The 12,551-nt window shown below is 42.7% G+C and overlaps 1 protein-coding gene across 2 annotated transcripts in view; it reads right to left on the minus strand.

The window, feature by feature from the left end:
* Positions 1 to 12,551, minus strand: part of LOC115141102 (myotubularin-related protein 11-like) — a 33,068-nt gene that overhangs the window by 18,745 nt on the left and 1,772 nt on the right. For both annotated transcript variants that reach the window (XM_029679723.2, XM_029679724.2), the window contains exons 2-3: positions 7,994 to 8,063; positions 199 to 335 (exon numbers count right to left, since the gene is read on the minus strand). In XM_029679723.2, the coding sequence (XP_029535583.2) occupies positions 199 to 335; positions 7,994 to 8,063 (207 nt within the window). The remainder of the gene's footprint in view (positions 1 to 198; positions 336 to 7,993; positions 8,064 to 12,551) is intronic.

Raw genomic sequence — 12,551 nt, forward strand, 5'->3', positions numbered from 1 at the left:
GATCAGGATTTTTTTACACCAGTTACATTCAGTAATGGATGGTCTGAAAACGTTCTATATGATGTTGTTGATTGTTATGATGGTGATTACGCCCACAAGCCTTCTTCTAGCAATAATACGGCATCATTATCACTCCTACTATGATAGCAGGTGAGCTGTCCTTCAACAGTCCATACTCAGAGCTAGTCCAGTACTCACGTCAGGTTTGGGGCTGTCCTGAGGCACAAAGGCCACTCTGAAGTGGGTACAGAAGAGAGTGCCAGACAGCCATCCACCCCCCTCCTTGGCAGTTAGCTTCTTCCTCACCAACACAGCCCTCTGGAGCACACACTCTCCTGGGGAACACAGACAGGGGGTTTAGGCTGGAGCACACACTCTCCTGGGGAACACAGACAGGGGGTTTAGGCTGGAGCACACACTCTCCTGGGGAACACAGACAGGGGGTTTAGGCTGGAGCACACACTCTCCTGGGGAACACAGACAGGGGGTTTAGGCTGGAGCACACACTCCTGGGGAACACAATCAGGGGGTTTAGGCTGGAGCACACACTCTCCTGGGGAACACAATCAGGGGGTTTAGGCTGGAGCACACACTCTCCTGGGGAACACAATCAGGGGGTTTAGGCTGGAGCACACACTCTCCTGGGGAACACAATCAGGGGGTTTAGGCTGGAGCACACACTCTCCTGGGGAACACAATCAGGGGGTTTAGGCTGGAGCTTACTGAACATAATGCAACAACTTTATTGTCCACAGAGTGTTTCAAATGTGCCTGATATTGAAAACAATAAAAAAGTACACAATTTTAGAACATCATGAGGGTTTCATTGTCAAGACTGAGCATTCCAAGGTAAAGTGATAAATTGTGCAAAATACCAGAATGACTGCTTGTTTGAGGGAAGGGAGAGGGTAACGTTGAGTGCTATGTATAACAGAAATGTGAATGAAAATAAACTTCAGCATGGAGTTTATCAAGGGGCTGGGAGGTGCTATTTTCTCACCTATGTCAGCCACTGAACGGTTGAGTCAAGCAGATGTAGTTGTCTGGCATCCAGGACCAGCTTGGCATTTGCCTCATATTTCCGATCACATTGACATTTCACATACACATAATGAAATATGGTGTGTGCAACCAATGTGATTACAGTTCTACTGTACATAACAGTTAGCATAACAGCCCTTACATATAAGACCTCTCTCATGTACTGCAATCACAATTCACCAGCTTGTGATCGGGCTCCATTAACTCAAAATCACTGAAAGAGGGTTTCAGAAAAGGTACTCAGTCATTTTCTCTCTAAAATGCAACATTCAGCTCTCTTTTGTCCTTCCACACTCTGAATTTGTATCTATTTCATTACCTTCATACCAATATTTCAGCTCAGCCTGTCTACGTAGCTATCAGTCTGTATCAAACTGGCAGCTGCTAATGTTTTAGTAGAGAAGGGCCAATTCTCCTGTCCGATCAGGTCTGGATCTACTGAAAGATCCAGTGACAACTGCCTGGGGACACAGCTACTGTAAGGACTGTATTGAGCGCTACTGGGATCAGGATGATGAGAAGGGGTTCTGCATCAGCCCCCAGGGCAGACTGGCCTTTATCCCCAAGGACTTTTTTGAACAGAAATACCATCCTGGCTGATATGGTGGAGAAACTGAACGGAGAATTCCAAAGTGTTTTCTTTTATGCTAGACCCGGAGATATGCAGTGTGACGTCTGCTCGGGGAGAAAACGGAAAAGCGTATATTTCCTGTCTGGTGTGTATGGCCAGCTACTGTAGGACTGCCCTCCAGCATCACTATCAACCTTCTGCATCTAAGATGTACACGCTAGTCAAAGCCTTACCAAAACTGCAGGAGAAGGTCTGCTCTCGTCATAACAAACTGTTGGACGAGTACGGCAAAGAACATCAGTGTTTCTGTTATCTGTGTAGATGAACATAAAAGCCATGATACAGTCTCAGCTGCAGCAGAAAGGAGTGTGAAAGAGATTCAGGTGAAAATACGGTGGGAAACATTCCAACTGAAGAGAAAAGAGAAGACATGGGAGAGCTCAGCTCAGAGAAGGTATGGCGTCACTCAAGAGCTCTGCACAGGCAGCAGCGGAGGGCAGTGAGAGGAGGTTTAGCTGGAGCTGATCCACTCCATTGACAGAAGGTGCTCTGAGGTGAAGGAGTCAATCAGAGCCCCGGAGGAGGCTGAAGTGAGTCGGGTTGAACTGCTCCTGAAGCGACCGGAGCAGGAGGTGGGTAAGCTGTGGATGAGAGAAGCTGAGTTGTGAACAGCTCACACACACACAACATATCACATCTATTTCCTTCAGACGTACAAGGAATATTGTAAGCCTGTCTCTGAAGATTTGCCTGCCACTTCGACTAAACCAGGCTGGGATTTTGGGGCGGTGAGGAAACACTGACACTGAACTCAAGAAAAAGTTGAAGAGCTACTAGAAGGGAGGGGTGGAGATAACCATGGCAGTGAAAGCTGTCCAAATGCTAGTGCGACACAAATATATTTAAAGCAAGTAAGGAATCATTCCGTCATCGCAATTATTGATATCAATGCAAACATTGTCACAAATACAAAAGGCAGCATGATACCAGAGGCATGTGCGTGCCAATAAATTCATTTTCCTATTTAGATTGATGAACAGTTCCCTGCCTTTTCTCACTGTGGTGTTTCGGCCGTAAATGAAGCTGTTTGTATCAACGCCAGTCATATACTATTCCACCTCACACTCCAACATATTCTCATCAATATACTGTAGTTACAGTTGAAGACGGAAGTTTACATCCACTTAGGTTGGAGTCATTCAAACTAGTTTTTCAACCACTCCAAAAATGTCTTGTTAACAAACTATAGTTTTGGTAAGTCAGTTAGGACAACTACTTTGTGCATGAAACAAGTAATTTTTCCAACAATTGTATACAGACAGATTATTTCACTTATAATTCACTGTATCCCAATACCAGTGGGTCAGAAGTTTACATACACTAAGTTGACGGTGCGTTTAAAAGGCTTGGAAAATTCCAGACAATTATGTCATGGCTTTAGAAGCTTCTGATAGGCAAATTGACATCATTTGAGTCAATTGAAGGTGTGCCTGTGTATGCATTTCAAGGCCTACCTTCAAACTCAGTGCCTTTGCTTGACATCATGGGAAAATCTAAATAAATCAGCCAAGACCAAAAAATTGTAGACCTCCACAAGTCTGGTTCATCCTTGGGAGCAATTTCCAAATGCCTGAAGGTACCACGTTCATCTGTACAAACAAGTATAAACACCATGGGACCACGCAGCCGTCATACCGCTCAGGAAGGAGACGCGTTCTGTCTCCTAGAGATGAATGTACTTTGGTGCGAAAAGTGCAAATCAATCTCAGAACAACAGCAAAGGACCTTGTGAGGATGCTGGAGGAAACAGGTACAAAAATATCTATATCCACAGTAAAACGAGTCCTATATAAACATAACCTGAAAAGCCACTCAACAAGGAAGAAGCCACTGCTACAAAACCGTCATAAAAAAGCCAGACTATGGTTTGCATCTGCACATGGGGACAAAGATCGTACTTTTTGGAGAAATGTCCTCTGGTCTGATGAAACAAAAATAGAACTGTTTGGCCATAATGACCATCATTATATTTGGAGGAAAAAGGGGGAGCTTGCAAGCCGAAGAGAACCATCCAAACCGTGAAGCACGGGGGTGGCAGCATCATGTTGTGGTGGTGTTTTGCTGCAGGAGAGACTGGTGCACTTCACAAAATAGATGGCTTCATGAGGGAGGAAAATTATGTGGATATATTGAAGCAACATCTCAAGACATCAATCAGGAAGTTAAAGCTTGGTCGAAAATGTGTCTTACAAATGGACAAATACCCCAAGCATACTTCCAAAGTTGTGGCAAAATGGCTTAAGGACAACAATGTCAAGGTATTGGAATGGCCATCACAAAGCCCTGACCTCAACCCTATAAAACATTTGTGGGCAGAACTGAAAAAGCGTGTGCGAGCAAGGAGGCCTACAAACCTGACTCAGTTACACCAGCTCTGTCAGGAGGAATGGGCCAAAATTCACTCAACTTATTGTGGGAAGCTTGTGGAAGGCTACCCAAATATTTGACCCAAGTTAAACAATTTAAAAGGCAATGCTACCAAATACTAATTGAGTGTATGTAAACTTCTGACCCACTAGGAATGTGATGAAATAAATACAAGCTGAAATAAATCAATCATACTCTCTACTATTATTGTCTCTACTATTATTCTGACATTTCACAATTTCTTAAAATAAAGTGGTGATCCTAACTGACCTAAGACAGGGGATTTTTACTAGGATAAAATGTCAGGAATTGTGAAAAACTGAGTTTAAAAATATTTGGCTAAGGTGTATGTAAACTTCCAACTTTAACTGTATGTATCCTAATTATATTTCAGATGCATTTTCCAATCCAAGTGCATGACTTATCTTCTGGGAAGGGGTGTATTGGTGCATATTTACAGAGCCTTTTTTTAATGTCAATTAAACTTGCAATTTAACCTGCTCTTGTCTAGTCCCATGGGATACAGGGCTGATACAGCTTTGACTCTACAGCTATCAATATTAGTCTATTACCATGTTATTACGCCATAAATGTGTTTAAATGCTTTGTTAGGAATGATGAATTTATGCAACATATTTTAAAATCTGTTTGTAGTATTTTGTTGATGCTTGAAAATAAAAACTAGATTCCAGAACTCATCTTCCAAAAACAAGCACTTTCATCCATACAGCTCTCTCACATCTAAACACACTGAGCACAAAGACACACCCTCTTTCACACATCAGTGAGACAGCACATTTGTAATGCTCTCTCCCAGCAAAACAAAGCATTAGCCAGCTAGACTTGGGTTTCCATGGCAACAAAGTCCAGGACAGAGTAGAGGGGGAAAATAGCCTTTTTATCTCTTGCAATGGAAGTGTTTGGCCAGACACCATCATGGTGGAGAGAATGTTTTCATTTTCAGTTTTTAGAACAATAAAAAGGATTTGGTGGGTTGTTGAAAGGGCTCAATTCCTTCAAAACTAATTTTAAGGAACTGAATTCCTTCAAAAATAACGTTGAAGGAGAAAAAAAAGGGAATAAGTCAAAAACATAACTGCACAAAGCATGCCATTTTTGGTAGTGCTCAACCTCAGACAGCCAATTAGACCTCTGTTGAGAGAAGATTTTCAGGGATACCAAATGACATAAAAACAGGAAATCGTAATTTAACACATCAAATGCTTGTTTATCCTATGAGAAAGGGAAGTGTGGCTGTAATCAAGGTCTTCACAGCTAACACTCCAATACTTTGCCCATTGCACAAGATTAACACCAAAGCCTGGCAAAAACTACAAAGAAATCTTCAAAGGGTCCCTCAGCAAAGCCACAATATCTTTGGGGTGTGTGAGCTGAGGACTGGAATCAAGCAAGGCACTGTGATTAGGCTATGTTTACGCCGACTTCGGTCTTATGACGCCGGATCAAAGTCATAAACCCTCAACACAAGTATTCCCTTTCTAAAGTCCCAGACATATAGCTACGAATTAAACTCTTGAACCAGGCGCCCTACGGACACTTTAGGTTTTAAACACAAATGAGCCCTTGTTTCTAGGATTGCCTGTTACTCTGTGGCCAATCAGGCTCAGTGGGATTTGCGTGCTCCTTTTAATGGCTCCCGGGTGCAACAGTGCTGAAGACATTTCTTAGGCATTGTGGCTCACAGACATGAGAGAGGGGACAGGAAGTGTCTGCTTCTGGTTTGACTGTTCTGGACTGGAGAGTCTGCAGGTGGTTTACATTCCTAAAACATGGGAAGCTGAGGATTGAGTCACTCAATACTCTGTATACAGTGACACTATTTATAAGATGACACTGGTAATTTAACAGTTTAAACCGTTTTACTTTCGTCCAACAGAGTGCAGGCCCTACCCCCACCACACACACAAAGCTCAAGTGCCTTTGTCTCTCTCTTTTTCTAACCCTCCCTCGCTCACAAAAACACATGTACTCACATATGCACTCAGACAAACACATACACATTCAAACAAACACACAAACTCTGGAAAATCCCCACTGTGGCTATATTTCTCTTTGTCCATTGGTGTTCTGCCAGTGGATTGAACAACCTGAGAAATCGGCCAGAGAGAACACAGCTGAATGTGATATGAACCAAATGCTCCATTTTCAATTTCATTTGTTTCCAACCACATTTTGTTCCTATGTGCGTGCAGAGGAGACGTTTCTGGCCCTCTGCTAACCAATGGGAGAGAATAAGACAAAAGGTTTACCAGAGCGGTGTCATGAAAGGTCTGATGAAACAACACATACAGCTTTGTTTTCATAAATTTACACGACTTTTGGGCAATAGAAATGTATTCCCATTCAAAAATCCTATTTTGCCTACCCCTAAACCTAAATATAACCCTAACTTTTACCCCAAACCTAATAATTAAGCCTAAAATATAATTTTAACAAAATCCGGACATGAAGTCCTGACTTTTCAAAATGTTTCTTGTTTTCCTACATAGTCAGGACATTCTGGTGACCTGTCAAGACATTGTGGTTGTGATAATGTAGGAAAACATGTATACATATGCACACACACGGAATGCACAGAGCTCTTCATTACTTCTTTAGGTAGTGTGCTATCCAAATTGAGCTCATAAAGCATACAATTGTATATTATTCAGAGATATTGACCTGCTCTTCTCTTGTCACTCAGCAAGGCCAGCAGTGACAGTCCAAGGATTGACACCAAACCAAATCCAGTGTAACATAAGCGCATGGATCAGGGGATTGTGGTTATGCTCTGAGGAGGGTCCTGTCCACTTGGCTTTGTCTGTGGATCTACAGTAGGCCCTTCATATTCAAAAAGGTACACGATCTATCTTTCCACCCATAGCTGTTTGTGCTGCCCTGACCCATTCACCCCCTGGAGCCCGCTTTGGTTTCCCCTGTCCTGTGTTCGAATGTTATCTGAGAATGTGATGAATGGCACGCAGGGTTGTATAGTATACAGTACACTGAGGCCTGGGACTTTTCCGACTGTCTGTGTGTCTTTGGGATGCTGCAACGTGAGGCCTTTCATTCAGTTTGCTTCCACAGATTCCCCATTACCTTGTGTGGTGCATCTGTGAAAGTGTGTGTAGCACATTTTTCAGAGCTGAAAGTCAGTTTCCAACATGAGAGAATTCCTTTGCAGAAACTATGACAGTGTTTCCAATTCGGATGGATCCTTTCTGCCTTAATGTGAGGCAGATTTCCATGACCAGATGTGTTTCAAATCTGCCATGGCAGGACACAGAAAATTGGTCAGAGAAAGGGATGTGAGAGCCGGAGAGAAAGAAAAACAGACGGACAGAATTTCACAGTCACACGATAACAAAAACAACTCAGAATGGGTCCACAGTGACCCTCAGACAGACTGGGAGAGTCTGGAAAGAATGAGACAAAAACAGTTTCTGAATCAGACAGAAAAAGTGAATGAAGTGGGAAGTGAGGGAGGAGGGGTGTGTCTAGGTCAGCGGTACAAGGTGGAAGTGAGAGCTGAAAGTGAAAGGGACAAGGAAACACACACACTGCTCCCACAGAGGTGCTGTGAATAACTGCTGATATGAATCGTTAGAGATTAGCTTGGCTCTGGAGGGGCCCTGGCCTGCCAACATTCCAGTTGGAAAGCTCCTGATGCGGCGTGCTGCTGAAACTGAGATTATGAACAGGGGTAGGGGCCTGCAGCACTTCTCTCCACAGTACACTGACACACTGTTCTCAGAGGCTACATTACAGTAGCTTAGCACTAGGATTTAGTAAGAAAACAGAGATACAGATGGGTGCAGTTTCAAAAGATGGACTTGCCTAAAGAGATGTGGCTGACACTGTGTTTTCAGACATGTTATGATACGCGTATGGCTACTGTATTTGTCACATGGAACTAGCCTCATATTCATCAGTGCTCTTCAGTCTGGGTCTTACCTGGTAAGCAGCGTAGTCCAAACATATCTCTCCCCCGTGCGTTGACACCACTGTGACTCAGCATCCTCTCCTGCAGAGGGAACAGAGAACAGGCCTGGTGTTACTACTGCATCCCGTCAAAAATAATAAGAGAACAAACACTAATGTGATTTTGCTTCAACTCAAGATTTTCTTATTGACCACATTCCCCAAAACCATAGCCAATCCCACAATGCTCCATGATGACTCTGTTTCCATGTTTTATTAGTTGTTTTGCTCTGTACTGTATGATTTGATGCGGTCTCAAAGTACTCCAGGCTGTTCTGCTAGCGACATAATCCAATCCCATAGAACCGCAGGTTGCTATTACCGGACTACTGGCTAGCTGCTAGCACATATGGGCCCATTTAGCCTGAGCTCCCACCCACCACAGAAGACCATTTACATAGGGTAGAAATCACACAATGCACAAGACATAGGCCTAGGCATTGAAAAAGGAACTGTTTGTTCTGGTAATGACCACTCTGGCAGTCCAGTATAGAGACATGGAAATTGCTATAAAGTATACAATGAATCTTTATGGTACTGACTACTCACTCAGCAATTCTTCACTGCCTACAAGGCCAATGTTCACAAACACGTTACATTTTTGCTCCAGTTTAGTCACATATTTCTTGGCTTGCGAACTAAAAACAACTTACTATAATGTGTGACAAATACTCTTAGGCTACTATAACTCTTGTGACACACACAATGTAGAGGTGAAGTGAACTGTGTGCTAACATGCTAATGAGAACATTTGACACACTTCTGGTTTCCTTTAGATTGACAGTGGCTAAAACCTCATGAGAACATTAAACAAAGATAACCTTTGCTCCTTAAACAGGTTGTAAATTCCACTCATTCATAGCATAGCTGTTTGTCTGGTCTGTGAAATGCATATGCCCAACTGACCATATCAACAGCGGCCTAAGCTCAAGAGCACTCTGCTAACATTAGCATGATGCTAGCATAATGCTAGCATAATATGCTAGCCTCATGCTAATGTTAGCAGAATACTCGAGTGGCTGAAAATGCTAGAGAATATGGAGCTTAAGGAACTTGTCAACAATAACAGAACTTGCACATCTGAATAATAGTAGTATTGGTTTTCAGCTTTTTTCCCCATCATCAAATCACAGAGCTTTTAAATTCTTGCCACAGCAGTTAGTGTGAGAGAAACCCCAACCCCAAACTGCCAACCCCCCTAACAAAAACCTCAAAAATGGGCTAACAAAAATCTCAAAAATAGGCGAACAGTCCTGACTTTCTCAAAACAGAAGATGAAATCCTGGGTCATACCAAGACATCCTGGACAGGGTTATTGTTCCACCAATTTTATTGACTCAACCCTCCACCCAAGACCTGAGTTAGCAGAAGGGCATGGTGGATAAACAAGCCAGTTTTTAAATTACAAAGGAGAACACTAAAACTTTACAACATTCTTGGTTTCTGCTCGCCAGCAGGCTTTTCAACTCATTTGTTTTTCCATTGTTTCAGCACCAATTCCCCATTTATAACTCAAACACCACAGCTGCATTGCTTGCTCTTTTTCTGAACTTATTTTGATATTTAGATCTTGTTTTATTTTTGAAAAATTTGAAACTCAGTTCCTATCATCAACCCTTTTGGGAGTTATCAATATTAACAAACTCTGTTTCTGTGCCTTGGGATTGTGTTATATTCCGAAGTTCAGTCAACATATTTGGATTCCAACAGCAGAAATTCTCCAAACTGCTCCACCAGCTAAAACTACATTGGAGGCTGTGGAAGAATAGAGTGAAAGCCCATCAAATAAACTACAACAAAATGTGTCATAACATGAAGAGTAACTGCACTAGACAAAGGTAGAACAAGTCAGCAGGTAGATCAGATAGGAGAGAAGGGCGAGGTGAATCTGTCTAGACGAAAATGACTGGAACCCTAAATCGGTGAGGGAGAGGAAAAATCCCAAATTAGAGTCCTAAATCCAATTCACCCCCAAAAATGAATAACCACATGTCCAGGCTCTGTTTCTGCTGATGATTCACTCCTTGACTCTCCCTGAAGTATCTGGCTTTTGCGTGTGTACTACTCGATCACTCTTTCCCTCCCTCCTGCCCTCCTTCCCTTTCTCCTCAGGGAGTACAGCCAAGGCCCATTGCAGTTTCCATTGCTCATGGCTTCCCCTTGCCACTGCGGGCAGACTTCTTCTGCAGAGGAGAACATACCTCCTCTGCCCTGAAATAGACCAAACTTACTGGTGGAAGGAAAGTGGCAGTCTAACACCACATAAACCTCACACTGTAGGTTTGAACAACGTCCCTCGCCAACAAGGGGCCTGTGTGTAGCTCAGGTAGTTAGATTTTTACTAGTTAGATCATTAAAACACACTGTTTTAACATGAGGTGCTGCTGTAGAGGGAGGTTAGCCTGGCGGTTTATGTGGTATTGTTCTTTTCCTCACATCAATAAGCAGGTTTGTGGCATTGCCGTAGGGGCTCTAAAAAATGTAAACAAGGATGTTGGGTCTTTTCTCTAAACATGGACTCGCTTTGAAGTGTTTTACCTCTTTCCCCATTTGGAGCAACTCCTGAAACATAAACCAGACAAAAGTTGTCCTGAAACCCAAAACCGTTTCTGTCTAGCCGTGAGCCGTGGCTTTGCTTTAATGCTGCCTCGTTTCTTTTGCTTTCAAGGAGCGTCTACGACAGTGTAATACATTTCCTACAACATAAATAGTCACATCACTCACTTTGTTATACCGAGAGAACAAAACCCCAACGACAAAACAATGAAAGATCCCACACTGGAATAGACTACTGAGAATTCCACCTCGGAATGTACAAAAGACAAGGAAGGAAAGTGATTTAAACATACAGGAGAAAATATGAATGTTTTAATGAATCGTAAATTCATATACCATTACCCACTTGCCCTGCTTAAAATGCAGCTTTGAACCACTAGCTTACTCTACAGCCTGCAGAAGCATTACTATAACTCTCCCTATGGAATCGAATGTGCCCACTACTCTCCATATAAATTAAGGTAGAGGGACTATTTATAGTAATGCCTATGGCGTCTTGGCCTTAAATCATAATAACGACCTCAGCACAGACTTGGTCTGCAACAAACACTCATTAACTGCCCTTAATGATAGTCCAAATGAGTTGCTGTTCATGGTGAGACATTTTGCATTCTAATCTTCTTCTATATCCCTCTAAATTAAACTCTGTATCATCTAGTCTGAAGGAAACTGGTTGTATACTCAATGATGCACTCGCTGTGTAAGGAGGGTTCAAAGTTCAATCAGAGGGTGTGTGTGGGGCACGTGTGTGTCAGAGGGTGTGTGTGGCGGTATGTATTTCAAGCTTCTATTTGTCACTGGTTGTGCATGTGTCAGTTCATAGCTTAACTATGTCAATTTGTAGACTGTAATAACAGGACAGGTTTCAATAACTCGTGTTTTAAATGTGCTTCTTGTTTAACAAAAATTTGTGACTCCAGCAACTCATAAACATACAACTCCCACATTGGGTGTTGTCCAAAACATTCTAGACACTTGAAATGGACAGAAACAGGCTACCATCCTTGTTTCACGCTTCCCTCGGGATAGCAGTATTGGTTAATAATCACCCAATGTACAATCAATAAATCCTTGAAAACAAGCATAGATCTTGTTTACTAATGACAGAGCGCATTGTTTTGTTCATTTTCCGCATGGGAAGCACCGCCAGTTCCATAGCTTGTTTCAGGATCGGAGGCCTTGGCCCTATGGGACTGGGTGTGTGAATACCATTTTGGCTCTCTTTTATGAGCCCTCATGGATCTCCAGCCACTCTGAATAGAGCGGAGTCCTCTGACATTTTCACTACTGTGGCACTTGCATTGTGTTGTGTGGCTGACTGACTGACTGCTTCCAGATTCTAGCTAGCTGAGGAGCCAGCATGTGAACAACTCAAGGGAGGGGAAAGACAGAGTGGGGGAAAACAACAAGCCTGGACTGTAATTATGAACAGTAACATGCAAACCTCCTTATAACCCAACCAGTCTGCATGTGATGTGAAATGGATGGCAGGACTTTGCTTAACCTTATGTCATATCTCAATGGTAACTAATTTGGTATTACTGTACATAGCCTACATACAGAAGAGTTACAACACTTATTCCACAAATGTAATTTGATTCAGTATTGGGACCAACTGTAGCCTACTTCTTAAATACAAAATGTACACGACAAAGGTTTCAGATCCAGTGTCAACTCATTCCTATTCAGTGCGTTTCTAAACCTCAACACTTTAGTAGAAGTGAAACCAGAGTGTATAGGTGTATAATATTCAGGACATCACCATATGTTAATTTGCAGCCACATTGCAAACGTTTATTTCCAAGATGGCTAAAAGAAACGGCTATTTCTGTTAGGCACTTATATTCAAGAACTCCTGCTCCTCAGGCTGCCGTTGCCATGGCAACAGTCAGATGTTGCGCTAATCACCCCCACTCCACATGTGAGCAGCAATGCTTGAGGGTGGAGTTGAGGCATCTGTTATCGTTTCCCCCTG

Source organism: Oncorhynchus nerka, linkage group LG14 (genome assembly GCF_034236695.1).
Source record: "Oncorhynchus nerka isolate Pitt River linkage group LG14, Oner_Uvic_2.0, whole genome shotgun sequence".
NCBI lineage: Eukaryota > Metazoa > Chordata > Actinopteri > Salmoniformes > Salmonidae > Oncorhynchus > Oncorhynchus nerka.